Raw genomic sequence first — 17,155 nt, 5'->3', positions numbered from 1 at the left:
TGATACTCGCATCTATGGTTTCTGATTTCTTTCCTAGGATTTCTATCTCCAGAGTTGTCTCCCTTTGTGATTTCTTTATTGTTTCTACTTCCATTTTTAGGTCCTGGATGATTTTGTTCAATTCTTTCACCTGTTTGGTAGTGTTTTCCTATAAGGGATTCTTTAAGGGATTTTTGTGTTTCCTCTTTAAGGGCTTCTACCTGTTTACCTGTGTTCTCCTGTATTTCTTTAAGGGAGTTATTTATTTCCTTCTTAAAGTCCTCCATCATTATCATGAGAAGTGACTTTAGATCCATATCTTGCTTTTCTGGTGTGATGGTGTATCCAGGACTTGCTATGGTGAGAGAGTTTGGTTCTGATGATGCCAAGTAACCTTGGTTTCTGTTGCTTCTGTTCTTATGCTTGCCTCCTACCATCTGATTATCTCAAGTGCTTGCTGCCCTCAATATATCTGATTGAACCCTGTTCTTCCTATAATCCCAGTTGATTCAGGACTCCTCAGAGTCCAGCTTTCTCTGTGATCCTGTAATTCCAGGATCCTGTGAACCTGAGATTCTGGGTGTGTCAGAGTTCTTGGCAGTCAAGCTTCCTCTGAGACCCTGAGATCCTGGTGTGATCAAGCTCCTGGTATCCTGAAATCCTAAGATCCTGGGTGTGTTACAGTTCCTGGAAATGGTGTCTCTTCTGGGGACTGTGGGGCTGTCTGGTGTGTTCGAAACCAAGGTATACCAGCACCAATCAGAAGGAACCCAAGCTGCTGGTCAGGCAGGGCTCCTGTGTCCTTGCTCCTGCTGTCACAGGCTTGTCACGATTGGTTTGGAACAGATGTTGTGTTCCACTCACCAGTGATGCTAAGATCCTGGATGTGCTAGGGCACCTGCAACATGGAGAGTCCTCAGGGACCATGGGACAGTCTGCAGAGTTCGCGCCCAAGGTGCCATTATTACTATTCTTATGACCAATTTGTGATTAAAAATTGTTGAAACTGAGAAATCTTGACTCACATGTCCAGGTTCACACCGTTAACATGTACAGAACTTCTTAGCAGCTTTGCATGTAATTTTCTGGGTAGCATTCCTTTCCTTATAATAGGAGCTAAACTTGACAATCCATTTCCCTCAGGAAACACTAGAGCTTCTGGACACACCACCGTCACCATTCTCAGAACTCCTGTCCCTGGTCCATTAGACATATGAACTCACTACTTCTAAGCATGCCCCTCTTAGATGCCCTGTCTCATTCACATTCACTCCAGATAGGAAAATGCTATTAAGGACTTCCTAAGTCTGAGGTTGTCTTACCCAATCACATCAGTAGAACGTTACAGATCTAGAATTTGAGTCTTGCTGGTTCTTCTCTCCATTTTCATCACCAGCTATCTTCATTAAGGTGATTCTTAGCATTGTGATTAAGATATCTTGACCTTTCTATTTCCTTGGACTCTACTGGTATAACACAAAATCCTACACCGAGGAGCTTGGAGTGGGGAGGTGTGCTCAAAGGCTCATGGACCTTGTAGATGAGGAAAAGAAAGGATTTCTTCTTTCCTCACATTCTTCTTGCATGTTGAAACAGGGTCTGGGTCACTGCTTATTTTGATTCCTCTAAGGAAGCTGTTTCCCTGCCTGTCTTTGGGATTCTAGTGTGAGTGCTTTTGGAGGCAGTCTTAGCCTCTCCCTTCTAACTGTGCAGAACTGCAAGGTCAGCCAGGGGTGAACTTCCTCGTGAAGTTTTGGTTGTTTTTTACCTATGCCCATGCATACACATGTTCATGGACTTCCAAATACTCAGGTATGTGACTTGTGCTCCTCTGGCTTTTCAGGGATATATTGGAGCATCTTAGACTTCCTACAGATGTCTTATTCTTCAGCTTTTCTGTTAAGCTTGTTGCTTAGGCTATTTTTCATCCTAACTATAATCCGATTTCTCATGTAGCTGTCATAGTTAAAATATTTGCCTGGAATTGTTTTCTGAAATCAACTCTTAGAAAGATCAGCATGCAGTTATATCAAATAAAGACAGGCCATTCTAGTGACATCTCCCAGAGACCTACCAATGAGGCTTTGAAGGATCTCAACTTGACGTTGTTCCCCATAGTGGTGGGGTTATAGGCTGTTGTGTTTTTATTATAATTATCTATTTACTCTTTTATAGTTTTATATTTTTTTGAGAATTTCATACATTAAGATAACATGACTCTTTCAGCAGTCAGCTATGATTTATTGAAAGCAGAAGCACATTCATGTAAGCCTGTACACACACACACACACACACACACACACACACACACACAGAGTAAAGCACACAAAAGAGACATACCCCCAAGTGGGAAGGGAGCCCAGAACCATGTTTGAGTATTCTCTGACAGTGGGGGTTTTCATGTAACATGTTTTGATCAAACCCATCTCCACATTCTTCCCCCTTTAGTTCATCCCCTACACCTCCCACTACTTTCCCCTCCTAACAACTTTGAGTGTTCTTTAAAAACAAAAACTCACCATGGCTTCTTGGTGCTGCCTGTATGTGCATGGCATGAGTGTAGGACCATCTGCTGGAGCATGGATAGCCTCTCAAGACCTACATCTCTGAATCTACTATTCTCCCCACCCAGAAACCATCAGTTGTCAGTAGCTCCTCAGATAGGGATAGAACTTCATGAGTCCTTCCCCCTTCCATGCTATGATTTTAACTAAGTTGGTCTTATACCAGTCTCGTGCATATAGTTCCAGATGGTATGAGTTTATTTTTGCAACAGTGCAAATGTCTAGCAAATACTGTTTCTCTGAAGACATCTACTCCCTTTAGCATTTGCAGTCTTTCTTTCCCCTCTTTTATGGTGATCCATGAGCCTTTGGGGGACAGGATTTGGTATAGTATAGATGTCCCATTTATAGTTGAGTACTCCATAGTCTCTTATTCTTTTCATGTTGACCATTTGTAGGTCTTTGTGTATTCATCTACTGTAAAAAGAAATTTAAAAAAGAAGCTTCTCTGATTAGAGTTGAAAGGTGCACTAATCTGTGGGCATAAAAATAAGAATGTAGCGAACAGTTCATTATTATGTCCAGAATAAATAGTACTTGGGTCTCCTCTATAGCCAATGAACTAGTGAATTACAGGTTTTTCGCCTAGTTTGTGCCAAACATGAATTCTGTCTTAGGTAGTGGGCTTTAAATCTAATCAGAAAGTGATTGGTAACTTGGATAACATTTCTGCCACTATTGCACCAGTGGCTTGTTATAGTTGCTGAAGTTTTACAACTTGGTAATTTCAGTCATTCTTTTTCTCCTCCATTAGTGTACATAGCATTTTCCAGCACTTTCCAGCTATGAAAACTAGCTATTAGGGGATGAAGCTTCCAGATTGAATGACAGTAGCCCCCATAGGCTCATATATTTGAATACTTGGTCCTCAGTTGGTGAAATTGTTTGGGAAGGATTAGAAAGAATGGCCTTCTTGGAGGAGTTTTGTCACTGGGTGTAGGCCTTAAGGTTTTAAAAGGCTCTAGCTATTCTCAGTGCTCTTTTACTCTCTGCCTTCTATTTGTGGATCAAGATGTAAGCTCTCAGCTGTTTCTGCAACCACACCTATACTTTCCATCAAAGACTCGAACCTGCTGAAAGTATAAGCTTAATTAAACACTTTCTAAGTTTTCTTGGTCATGGTGTTTTACCATAGCTATATAAAGTAGCTCAGGCAAGTAGCACTTGATTTCTCCATGCCCTATGTCTCAAATATGTTGTATCTTCAGCTATATGGTCTTATGATCAAATATACAGGGTAACCAATAGATTGGAAATAGCCTGTAATATTTAGGAGGGGATCTAAGGGAACCCCTCTGACCAACAACTTGAAAAGAAGTAATCCATATTAGGTGTACTTTGGCTTTTTATTTGATAGCTTATGTTGTCTGAAGGAGGCATCGTCTCTCCATTATAGGGTGACTCTGTTAAACATATCCACACACACACACCAAATAATTTTTTTTTTTTTTTTTTTTTTGGTTTTTCGAGACAGGGTTTCTCTGTGTAGCCCTGGCTGTCCTGGCACTCACTTTGTAGACCAGGCTGGCCTNTCACTTTGTAGACCAGGCTGGCCTCGAACTCAGAAATCCGCCTGCCTCTGCCTCCCGAGTGCTGGGATTAAAGGCGTGCGCCACCACGCCCGGCATAATTTTTTATTCAAATCCACCTCCACATTCTTTTCTCTTTAATTCAGCTCTTATACCTCCCATCACTTTGCCCTCCCAACATTTTAGAAGGAAGCTTTTATTCTGCAGGTGTAATTGTCATCTCAGAGGTTTACTGTTGAATAAACTCACTCTTGCTAGCTCTTTTTGAACTGGCTGGCTGGTTTAACTTATTAGCTGTTCTGACTCAAACTCCTCTCCAAGCTGACTGATTCAAACTAGTTTTTCTCAGCTTCTGGCTAAATTGCTCTGCCTGGCCTCAAACTAACTATAGCATTCTGTTCTAATCTTTTGGCTCCTCATTCTCTGACTTGTCTTGTCTTCACCTGTTTTTAGCTTGTTCTTTCTGCAACCTTTCTCCATAAAACTGTCCTAGTAAAAAGTGCCTTTGAACTCCATGAACTGAACTGCCATCAACTGAACTGCAATGAATTCAACTCCACTGTACTGCCTCTCAACTGACTTCCATCTCACTGAACAGTCTCTCTTTCTCTCTGCTTCTCTTAGCAACTTTCCCATGTTGCTCTCATGAGAGTTGGGCATATCCTATCCTGTCAAATTTTTATCTGATTCATCACTTTGTCTGTCCCTCAATTAGATGTTGTTGTTTGGGATTAAAGGTATGTAGTAAGGGTGTGTTTGTGACCAGCCAGATCACACAGACCTAGAAGGTCTTTGGATGTGTTCAGAGCAGTCATGTTACTGGATTAAAATGCCTCTACAGACTTTGAGTGATTATTGTTTTGAAAAAAAAAAAACCAACAAACAAACCTCACTGAGTCTACTTGATGCTACCTGTGCTTACATGGCATGAATGTAGGACCATCTTCTAGAACATGGATAACTTCTCAGGGATTACATATCTGAGGACAACTCATAATATTTATTTTAGGAAAAAATGTATGTATTTTAGGAAGCTTCTATAGTGGTAACTTTCCATGTGGTATTTCAATGATCTTTAGTGTTAGATACTCTCATTCCTCCTCCTCTACCCTGCCTTACCATCCTGAAGGTCACTTAATTCTTCGTATTGCCTTCTTTCTTCCTGCAAATCACCTGCATTCTATCTCTGTTCCTTTGAAGTCCCTCCATCTTCATGGCCCTTTACTAACTTCCTACCTTCTATGGGTACTCCTACTTAGACACACATGGACTGAACCACTGACACTGTAAACTGGCCCCTGTCTCAGTTAGGGTTTCTGTAGCTTTGAAAAGACACTGTGACAATGTCCTTATGTCAACACTTTTGTTGATGTCACCATGTTGTCATGGCTTTGAGTCTTTCAAGTCTCAATGACAATGAGCTAATTAGGTATTAGTCCTGGCACAAGAATAAAAGAAAACTATGCTTCTTGTAGAGATATTTTCAGATAAGCACATGAAGTTTAAACCACTATTTTTAAGCCAATGTTCATGTCTGCAATCCCAGCACATGATATTTAAATCAGGAGGATTAGCGTTCACAGGCCATTCTGAGCTGCATAGTAAGTTCTAGTTTGATGCTATAAAGTGATTTACCTGATACTTGGCCTCAAAAAACAAACAAAACAAGAAGTTATGTTTAACTCATTATTTGATACAATTGATATACACTAGAAATAAATTTAAAGGTTTTATATATTAAGTCCTCTATAAATTAATGTTAAATTACAGCTGTCTTAAATTCCATCTAATAAGTTAAACATAAGCTTTGGTGTCAGAACTGACTTCAAATTCCCACTTTATTTTTTATGAACGTAGAAGCACACATGTCCTATAGCCTCTGTGTGTCTAATTTCTCATGGGTCAATGGGCCAATAATAACTTAACCATTTAAGTTATTGTCGCATTTTTTAATTCAATGCTTTTAATTATTTCTTTCAGTGAGAATCTCATATAGTGTAATTTGATGATATTCACCCCCTTCTCCTCCAACTCCTTCCAGACCCACCCCCAACTTCATGTCTTCTTTTTTAGTCATTTGAATGAATACATGGTCCCCAGTTGGTGGTTCCATTTGGAAAGGTTCAGGAGGTGTGGGCCTCGTTAGAAAATGAGTCTCTGATGATGAGCTTTGAGGGTTTAAAGATTAGCATATTTCTAGTTTGCTCTCTCTGCTTTGTGTGGTTAAAGATGTGAGCCCTGAGCTTCCTACTCATGCCTGTGCTCTATTGCCATAAGCTCTTAATTCTATGGAACTCTAACTCCAAATAAACTTTTTTTTTAATGTGTTGCCTTAGGTATAGTGTTTTGTCACAGCAAGAGAAATACATCCATTATGTCCATGTATTTCTCTATGTGTGGAATCACTGGAGCACGGTCATCTTATTAGGGGTCTGTCTCACTCTGAAAAACTGACTTACTCCACTCCAAAAACATTCAGCTGTTCATAACTCCTCAGCCAGGGTTGTGTCTTAAGGTTCTACTGCTGTGAAGAGACACCATGACCACAACAGCTCTTATAAAGGACAACATTTAATTGGGACTGTAGAAGGAACTGAGAGTTCTATGGCTTGATGGGCAGGTAGCAGGAAGAGGGAGTGACACTGGGCTTGCTTTGAGCTTCTGTAACCTCAAAGCCTACCCCTAGTGACACAAGGCCACATCTCCAACAAGGCCACACTTCCTAATAGTGCCACTCCCTATGGGCTTATGGGGACCATTTTCATTCAAACCACCACAGGATGGGACTCATGAACCCCTTTCTCCTCCAGCACAATCAATGTTAGTCAAAATAATTATTAACATATTCTATAGACATGGACCAATCATGATTAGCTTTAACCTGAAGGCAGATTTTCTATTACTCTATTTAATTTCAATTAAATTTATTTTTGTTTGTTTCCAAGGCCGGGCAAGAACACAAGCCCTGTGTCTACAGTGTGGGGAGAGTATTTATTGATTTCATCGATGTATAAACAATGTTGCTTATTTATACAGCAAACACTTGTTTAATACCATAGAAATTTTAGGCACAGAGATAACAGTAGCAATAAGTCATGTTCCTTGCCCTCAGAAGTTTTAGACCAGGAGACTGATAAATGATCACAGACACCCTCACACAGAGAGTAGAAATGGATCCAGTTCCCTCACACAGAGAGTGTTTGATGGAGCCTGGACATGGACCCAGTTCCCTCACACAGAGAGTGTTTGATGGAGCCTGAATATGGACCCAGTTCCCCTTCTGACATCCTCTTTTCTTTCGCTCCACAGCCAAGGAAATGGTCCTGCAACACACACACCCTCCCACATGTTTTTTTTTTTCCTTTGACTGAGTGAATTGAGCAAAAATTCTTTTATATTTTTTAAAATGGACAAGCATCTTGAATAATGGGAGGCATTAAAATGTTTTCTACAGTGAAAGGGCTTACTACCAATGTACATGTTTGTGGGATTAAAAAAAATAGGTTTATTTATTTTTTGTGTCTGAGTATTTTGCCTGTGTGTATTTCCATGCACACATTGCTCTCAGAAGACCGAAGACAGCATTGGATCCCCGGAACTGGAATTATGGATGGTTGTGAACTACTCTGTCGATGCTGAGACCTGAACAAGAGCAGCCAGCAGTGCTAACCACCGAGCCATATCTCCAGCCCCGTGTCTGTAGGATTTTTGACCTAAAAGTTCTCTGACATTTTTTTTTCTTTTCAATCCACTATTTTCTGTTTTTCTCCCCCTGATAGTTTCTGTTTCATTTTGTTCTTTAGTGTCTGCTCATTTGTTTTGTGTTTATGTGTGGGTACATGAGTGCCAGGACATGTGATTGCCATGACATGTATGTAGCGGTCAGAGCACAGCTTGGGGAGCTCAGTGTTTTCCTTCCATCATGCAGGTCCTGGAGCCTGGACCTAACTTGTCAGATTTGGTGGGAAGCACCTTTACCTGCTGCTGAACAACCTTGGTGGCCCACAAAGTGATTTTTTTTAAAGTTCCATATCAAAGAAATTAAACTTTATAAGTAGACTCATGCATATTGAAAATGCTGGTAATTCCAATTAAATTGTATTTTTCAGAATTCTCAGCCGTAATCCTCTTGCAGTTGTTGAAGATCCCTACTTTTTTAAGTTGCCAGCATTAAAATATCTGTAAGTATTATGATAAGCTTGTGAATCATGAGATGACTTCTATCCTTACTGGCTTTCACCCGAGAACATTGTTTCTCATTTCTTACTAGTTCTTTGATAACACCATACACTGTTCTGATCATGTTTATCCCTTCCCCAACTCTTCCCAAATCAGTACTCCTTCCCTACTCACCCAACTTTGTGCCCTTAGACTTTTGCTTGTGTGGCTTTCCAGTGGAATATGGTCAACTTACCTGGGGGCCACACTCTCTCTCTCTGGGCTTTCCTGGTTTTACTTGCTGTCAGTTCCCAATAGCCCTTAGCTATAGGCATCACCTCATGCTCCACTTCCCTCTTCGTGTTGGAATTTTGTCTGCCTTGTCTTTGTATAAGTCTCTCACATACATGCTATCACAAGTGCCATGAATTCATATGTGCAGCTGCTCTGACGTGTTTGGAAAACAGTTTGCTTGTAGTCATTATGGGGAATGACTATACCTCTGGCTATTATAATCTTTCTGCCCTTTCTCCTAAAATGACCATTGGATCCTGGAAGAGAGATGCGATATAAAATGTCCCATTTAAGGGCTGAGTGTTTTGCAGTCTCTTATTCTCTGCACCTTGACCTCTGTGAGTCTCTGTGTTAATTACCATATATTCCAAAAAGAATCTTCCCTAGTGAGGTCCGAGGGATATGTTAATGTATGGGTTTAAAGATAAGTCACTAGAATTTAAGTTAATACTATATTCTTTGGCAGAGTAACAACAGTAGGTTCTCCCCTAGAGCCTATGACCTATCTAGTCAGATTCGTGCCCCAATAATGTGCTATCTATGGATTTCAGCTTATGAAGCAGACCTTAGATTCCATCGGAAAATGGTTGGTTGACATGTGTGCCAGATTTTTTGTTTGTTTGTTTGTTTTGTTTTTTTATCAGTGACCATGTGTTGCCAGGGCAGTTGTTTTAGCTTGCAAGATTCATGGTTGAGTAAGACTGCTGACTACTTTTCTCCACTGGGAGTGTGCACAGTACCTTCCAGCACTATTATAGCCAGTAAATGTGAGGCTTCCAGTTGAATAATAGCTTAATTTCTTTATATTCTGTGGCTTAAGTATGTGGTACCTTTTGCAGTAAGGTATTGCCATCAAGTTATGGGAGATAATCAAGAGCATTGGTGATAGTGTATAATAATGCAAATCTAAGGGACTTCAATGGCCAACAACTTCAAGCAAATAACCCGTCCTCAATACTGGCCTTTTTAATTTGTTAGCCTGTGGTGTCTCATAAGCAAATTGTTTCCCTGTTGTAGGGTTACTCCACTTAATCTCTCCCTCTCTCTCTCTCTGTGTGTGTGTGTGTGTGTGTGTGTGTGTGTGTATGTGTGTGTACACATGTACTTTAAGAAGCTTCTATAGTAGTAGGTTTCCATACAATGTTTTCAAAAGATCTCTAGTGTTATTCTGTCTTCTACCCTGCACATAAAAGAGTATTTTGTCTTAAGGATAAAAAATGTTGTCAGGTGGTGGAGGAAAATGCCCTTAATCCCAGCACTTGGGACGCAGAGGCAGGTGAATCTTTGTGAGTTCCAGGACAACCTGGTCTACGGAGTGAGTTGCAGGACAGCCAAAACTACACAGAAAAATCCTGTCACAAACAAACAAGTCACAGTTTTAGTTTTAACTCTATGATTTTAAAATGCTAGTGAGGGGCTGGAGAGGTAGCTCACTGGGTAAGAGTATGTGCTACTTACCCAGATTGACTGCTCATAACTGTCTTTGTCTCCAGCTCTAGAAGAATCTGATGATTATTTTTAAAAAGAAAAGAAAATGCAAAGTAGGTAGTTATGGAGTAAAGGCAATAGGAGAATGATAAATAAGAAGATTAACTGTGTTCAGTGCCAGCCCATTGAGTGGATGGCATAAGTAGTAACCTTAGGTATAGTTAACTCTGTAGAAGTAAGTTCTTCTAGGACAGGCTTCCTTACTCCTGAGCCAGGTAGTTTTATAGGAAAGCTGAAGGTTGAGTCAGCGTGTGATGAAATGGTTCCTCATGAAGTCTGGCTTTCTCCTTCAGGGACCTGGGGATCACACAGGTGCAGCTGACAACGGTTGCGAGCGTCCTCATAAAGACTCTGGAGCTGGAACACCTGTAAGGTTTATCTTCTTAGAGTGATTTCATCTACTTCTTTAAACGTTTGCTTTATGCTAGATTTTTTGCTTATTATTTTCTGAAGTCAAGATTATTGATGTATAATTTTCATGCAATTCGGTTTGAGTTTACATAGTTATCTAACCACTACTACACAGCTTAGACAACCTTGCAAACTCTTTCACCCCAAAAGGCTTGCCATGGGCAGTGAAATGGCTCAGTGCATAGCACCATGAAAGCCCAGTGACCTGAGCTTCATTTCTAGAAACAACATTGAAGTGGAAGAAGAGAGCCAACTCAATAAGCATGTCCTTTTACCTCCATACTAGTGCTCAAACACATACATACACATACACAATGACAATGAAAGGTCAAAGCCCCCTCATGCACTTTGCCCTCAGCCACTCCTCTCAGCCCTTAATCCATTACTAGTCTTATTTCTGAGCCTATATTTTCCCTTTTCCAGAACATCTCATAAATGACATCCCATAATTTGTGGCCTTTTGGATCTGTCTTCTTTCACTCACCGTGATCTTTAGCATCTCTCAACCAGCAGTGTATGGCAATTGCACCATTCACCTGATCTTTATAGTTCAGTTTTTAAAAAGCACTCACCTGGAATGGAGGTGTAATTCAGCTGGAAACGTGTTTGCCTAGCATGCATGATGCCTTGGGTTTGATGTAAGCCAAACACCGGGTGGGGTGTGTGTATGTGAATGCCTGTCCTCCCCAGATCTCACAGAGTGGAAGCAGGAGGATAAACTAGTAATGTATCTTGGCTACACAGCTAGTTCTTGGATAGCCTAGGATAAAGATGAGATCCTGTCCCAACAACAAGAAAAAGTTGCCTTTCTACTAGCTGGTACCTAATAGTTGCCGCTGTCTCTGCAGTCTCCGACCCGCAGAGACAAGAACGACACAGACACCAAGGCGGGTTCACAGCAGCAGCTTCTTTACTTGCAGCTTTTTCCCCTACAGCTCTCTTCCCCAGCAGCTTCTTCTTCCCCTGCCCTTCTTGCAGCTTTCTCTCTTACAGCTCTCTCCACTCTCAGGGCAAGGGGAACAACAACAACCCTCCTATACTCATCTGACTGACCTCATCTCGCTCCACCCCACCTCATCCAATCAGAAATCACACACGCTCCAGGCACAAGCTCAGGTCCGTCACTGATAGGCTGACAGGTCCGGATCACGAGGAACAGTCCAGCCTGGCAGGCAGCCCATACATGCTGCCTCACTGTGCATACTTGGGCAAGGCAATAAACATGTGGGGTTCACGGAGCCTGGCAATGGGCCAGGGCGCCATCTAGGCCCATGCAGCCGCACCCGCTTTTCATATCTCCCCCTTTTTGTTTTATTAGTAGCTCTGGGATCAGCATCTGTCTTAGGTTGCCCCCATGCGTGCCTCACTTTTGCCATCCTGTCTTAGGTTGGTATGCGCACATGAGGGTCTTACCCATCATTGACTACTAATCCAGCATGTTGAGCCAACATTGGGGAGATGTTCCTGCTTCCAAGGCTACCATAGATTGCACTAAAGCTCGTTTATCAGCCCTGTGCTGGCTTCACATATGTGCCATCCACCAAAGCATTCCTCCACACACAACAGTCAGCAGGAACGCCCAAAAGGCCATCCCTCCCCAATTTTTTAAGAGTCCCACAGTTCCCTGGATGATCTCCAGCCATTGCTTTGCAGTTGCAATCTCCACATGGGTGTTGTTCACGGCAACAATCGATGCTCGAAATTCCTTCATCTTTGTGTAGCAGCATGGCACCAATCGCATGCGACAGATTTGCAGCTCTGGAAAAATTCTGATACTGAACAGAGGTTACACACATTCCTGACATGAGTAATGCAGGAAGCAAATACTAACTGCTCCAAAATATTCATCTGTTCCTGCAACCATTCCACTCTTTGGTTAACTATAAGGATACCAGCTTTCAAATTTGTATTCCAGTGTAGCTGAAGCCCAGATTTCACACAGTTATTAATCTGCTCATAAACCTGTATAGCATAACCTGTTTGATTGTTGGCAAAATTCCCTTGCCCCATTAACATGTCTACATTCCAGGCTGCATTGGGGAGTCCAGTGGCAGCATTAGCCTCAGCCTACTCAACAGCATGCTCAATATAAGCAGCCTTCCAGGTTAAATAACCTCCTCCTGAAAGAACGGCCTTGCAGAGGTTCTGCCAATCAAAAGGCATCATATAGTACCGCTGTAGGGACTCAACCTAAGTTACGGTAAAGGCAGCCTAGACCCCATAAGTCGAAACTGACTCCTTCAATCTTTGTACAACCTTCCATTCTAGGGGTTCATGATACCATTGCCCCTGTTGGTCCTGAAATACTGGGAAGAGCCCCCTCAATGGAGGGCACATTTTTCCAGACTTTTGCATGAAGACTACACTTTCCCCTTTTGTCTCCCTCATCTTTATAAGGGGGAGGAGAAGGCAACGAAGGGGCTGATGGTTTGGGCAGCCTACCTTGCCTCAAACTCCAGCGGGACATCTGACTACAGACGACACTGTTGCTATCAGTCCTGTTGCTGTCACTAGTAGACCCTTCAGAGCTAGATTCCTTCTTCTCTTTCTTATCTTTGGTTTGTTGTCTAAGCTGTTTAGGTTTTCGGCGGCTAGCCTGAGAAGCAATCTTCTTAGCCTCCTCAAGAGCCACTGCCCCTTCCTCTATTTCAGCATTGTATTTTCCACTGGCATCCCTCAAGCACGCCCTGACCAAGTTCCAGATGTCTAACATTTTTACTTTCATTTTAGTCACAGTTGAACCCATGTTGCTGAAATCCCCTTCATATCTATTCATGAGAACCTTAGTGCTCCATCCCCCTTTTTCCAGGAAACCTTCCCTTCGTCTCTATATCTGAGATCCTTAGTGCTTCGTCCCTTTTTTTCCCGGGAACCTTACCTGATTTTCTTCTTCATGAAGAGAGACAATCACTTAAAATGATTATTAATAAAGACAACTAGAAGCACCTGCTGCAGGGGCACACTGTATGTTGTAACAAAGGACCAGATCCTCTCTCTCTTGTGTGTATGCACCCATGTGAGCACAGGGACCACAACACAGGGACCATCATTCACTGTACTGATTTTAAGAGAAGCTCTAACTAAAAAGTCTTCATAAAATACCTAAGAAGTGGAATACACTGCAGTGAAGTGGAATACTTAATACTTATGTAAATGCAGAGCACAAAGCTCAGAAGATAAGACAGAAAGGGATCAGTACAGAGACTTTTGGGGGGATCTGGGTTCTCAAAAATGAAACTTTCATTACATCATCTTTACATTTTCTTTGAGAACAGGAAGAATTTTATACATCTTTACAGACTTCTCACCAACTAAATAGTCAATAAATATTTGCCTATGTGGTGAAACCCTGTATCAAACAGAACTAAATACAACAAAAAACTTAAGAGAAAATGAATTAACAGGGAACATTTAAGGTGACATATGCTATGTATGGAACATCCCATATTAGCCCTAATAACTACAATAAATGTTGGCATGTGCCTCTGACAGAGTAATTTTTGTAAGTTAAAATTCCAAATAATCGGCAGTGGTATGTTCTCAGTATTGTTTAGATAAAAACACAGAATTTAGAGGTAGCCACAGACTCTTAGAGTCTAACTAAAGAGGTTCTAAACTGGCCACTTACCTAAATTTTCTTACCGCTGCTTACTAAACTTTCCTTACTTACCGTTGCCGACCAACGCAATGAGTTCCAACGCAATGAGTTCCCCGTACAGGCCACCACTTGCCGCAGTTTCCAACCCGCAGAGACAAGAATGACATGGACACCAAGGCGGGTTCACGCAGCAGCCTCTTTACTTGTGGCTTTTCCCCCTATAACTCTCTCCACTTAGGCAAGGGCAACAACAATAACCCTCCTATACTTGTGCTGACTGACCTCATCTCACTCCACTCCACCTCATCCAATCAGAAATCACACACGCTCCAGGCACAAGCTCAAGTCGGTCACCCATAGGCTGACAGGTCCGGATCAAAAGGAACAGTCCAGCCTGGCAGGCAGCCCACGCGTGCAGCTTCACTGTGCATGCTTGGCAAGGCAGTAAACATGTGGGGTTCAAGGGGCTTGGCAATGGGCCAGGGCGCCATCTAGGCCCATGCGGCCACACCTGCTTCCCGCAAATAGTGTCTGTAAACTTGTAGTCAATGTTGCATTCACTTAATAACTGATATTGTGTAGCGTCTATTATACTCCAGTGTGTTTTAGTGCTATGTGTTTAAGCCTGTGTCCACATCTGAATCCCATGTGTTTTTGTTCTTATTGAACTTTGGTTTTAGTTTGTCTTTGAGACACGGGGTCTTTTTTATATAGCCCAGGTTGCCCTTGAACTTGTGCTATCCTCATGCCTTTGCCTCCTGAATTCTGTCTTTACACACTTTTGCCACTATACCAAATTTCTTACAAGGATCTGTTTTTTTCTCTATTTATTTTGTGTGCATGTATTTGTGTGCATAAATGTGTGTGGTGAGCATATTTCATGGCACACATGTGAAGGTCTAAGGACAAGTCCCAAAAGTCTCCTTCCCCCATATGAGTTCTGAGTGTGGCACATGCCCATGCACACTAAGCAACCTTGCTGAGTTTTTTTTAAGTGTGTTTTCTGTACTCTGCATACAAGTCTCTTGTCTCCGATATGTATTTAGTAAGTCTCCTCTCTCTGGTTATGGTTGTGTTTTCACTAATGAAGTATCTTCTGAAGAGCACATGGTTTTACACTTTCTGTATGACACACTCTAGCTGTTTTTCTTCTACAGCTTGTGCTTTTTTGTGTGACTTACACAAGAAATCTTTGTCTGAGTTACCCAGTTTTGGAAGTGCAGCCCAAGTGGATAAGAACAGCATTGGGGTGAAAGTCTGGAGGATATCAGCCTAAAAACCATGTAGAGGGGGACCAAGTAATCATGGTTTGCATGCACTGGCCAGTGTTGTAGTCTGACCCTCACTGCATAGGACCAGGCAGTGGTTAGCTGCCTAGCATGGTCTCTTCTGTCACCCTTTCCTCTTGAGTAAGGTAGCACAAGTCCCCCCATGGTTCTTTCCCTGGTTGTAGGAAGAAAAACACTTAGGTGGCAGGACAGTTTTGCAAATGATGCTTCTGAAGATTCTGTGGAAGCTGTTCAAGATGCCAATAACAGACAAGCTCAAGGTCAGGTGATCCACAGCTCAAGGTCAGGTGATGCACAGTGCTCAGTGCTTGCGTTCTCCAGCCTGACAGGAGCCATGTGGTGCTACTTTAACACTCCTAGATTCCTGTAGATTTATTTATTTATGCCTTCAAAAGAACTATGGCTATGACTCAGCTTCAGGTGAAGTGTACCAAAAGAGAAAGCCATGTTTTCTGAGGAAGATGAGGACCTGGAGCAGAAGTGTCAGCACTGTAGCAGCCTCCATGTGGTAAGACACAGGAATTCATCCCTGGTGATGTCAAAGCAGCACAGTTAACACTAAGAGGAGCACACACTACAGGCAGGAAAAGAAAGTAGCAAGAGCAGTAAAAAGATCAGCCAAGGTAGAATATGAGTGTATTCCAAAGGACTCGGAGTTCTTACCGTCTCCAGAGATCCGGACATGCTCAGTGAGTCAGTCTCCAAGGAACTTGACACCCCCAACCAGCAGGAAGCAGTCTAAACATAACATTGCTCCTTTCCTTTCTATCCTTTTTATCTATCTAGTGTTAGGGGATTGAAAGGGTGAAAAAATGATAGAGAAGAAAAAAGAACCCACAAAGCAGCAAAAGCCAGCTCTAAGTAGTACCCAGTCATGGGGCTAGGCAGAATGGGAAATTTGGTTTCAAGTGCTATTTTTTTTTTTCAAGACACCAGCAAAATTTATTGTGGCTGCTTCTGCTGGGATATCCCCAACTCTGCTTCCAGAGGCAACTTTCTCCTTTTTTCTTTCTTTTCTTCCTATAATTTTGTTTTTTAAAAAAAAAGATTGGAAGGAACATTTAAAAAGATTTGAAGAATGGCTGAACAACTTGAAAAATTGAGGGTGGAAATGGAAGCGCTTGGGAAGCAAGGAGTGCCAGAAAAGGGAGAACAAAGGGCACAGTTCTGGTGCCTGAGCCAGACAGCAGGAGCTTCCGGAAGGAGGAAAGAGGGAAAGACATTGTGCCAGAGGGCAGAGAAAAGTTGAAAAGGCTGAGGACAATCTGATCCAATAGCCTATTTCAGGAGAAAGGGTTACTCTCAAACCACTGTGCTGCCAGAATGTGACTGGTGGCCCCAGGGTTACAAGCTTATCCCCAACAGTTTTCCGAATAGTCCGAGAGCATATGCCTGCTAAGAGTGGGGACAAAGTTAAGGTGAGTAGGATGATATCCTATGGAAATGATAGATCTAAAGCATTTTAAAGATGCTATGCTTTCATATGAAATGCACTTGCCATATCTCAAACAAATTCTAAACTGAATTACTCAAAATAGAATTATTTCCCAAGACTGGAAGGGATTGGTGACAGTTGTACTAGAGACCCATCCACATGGTGGATCTCTAGTACAACTAGGTGGTGGAGGGAAGAAGCCACGGATATTGAACAGTGAAAGAGAGTTAGGGGAATAAATATAGTAAAATACCAGTTGCTGAATGAAGAGCGGTACTCTCATATATAAGAACAGATACAATTTGATGATGGTACTTGTTTTAGTCAGGGTTTCTATTCCTGCACAAACATCATGACCAAGAAGCAAGTTGGGGAGGAAAGGGTTTATTCGGCTTACACTTCCATGCTGC

At 42.0% G+C, this 17,155-nt stretch overlaps 1 protein-coding gene across 1 annotated transcript in view; it reads left to right on the top strand.

The window, feature by feature from the left end:
* Positions 1-17,155, top strand: part of LOC110304566 (titin-like) — an 85,383-nt gene that overhangs the window by 26,852 nt on the left and 41,376 nt on the right. The window contains exons 6-7 of the mRNA XM_021175964.2: positions 8,182-8,253; positions 10,306-10,380. Of these exons, the coding sequence (XP_021031623.1) occupies positions 8,182-8,253; positions 10,306-10,380 (147 nt within the window). The remainder of the gene's footprint in view (positions 1-8,181; positions 8,254-10,305; positions 10,381-17,155) is intronic.

The sequence above is a fragment of the Mus caroli genome, chromosome 11 (assembly GCF_900094665.2).
Source record: "Mus caroli chromosome 11, CAROLI_EIJ_v1.1, whole genome shotgun sequence".
NCBI classification, from domain to species: Eukaryota; Metazoa; Chordata; class Mammalia; order Rodentia; family Muridae; genus Mus; species Mus caroli.
Note: the sequence above shows the minus strand (reverse complement) of the source record. Positions and strands in the feature narration are given on the sequence as shown.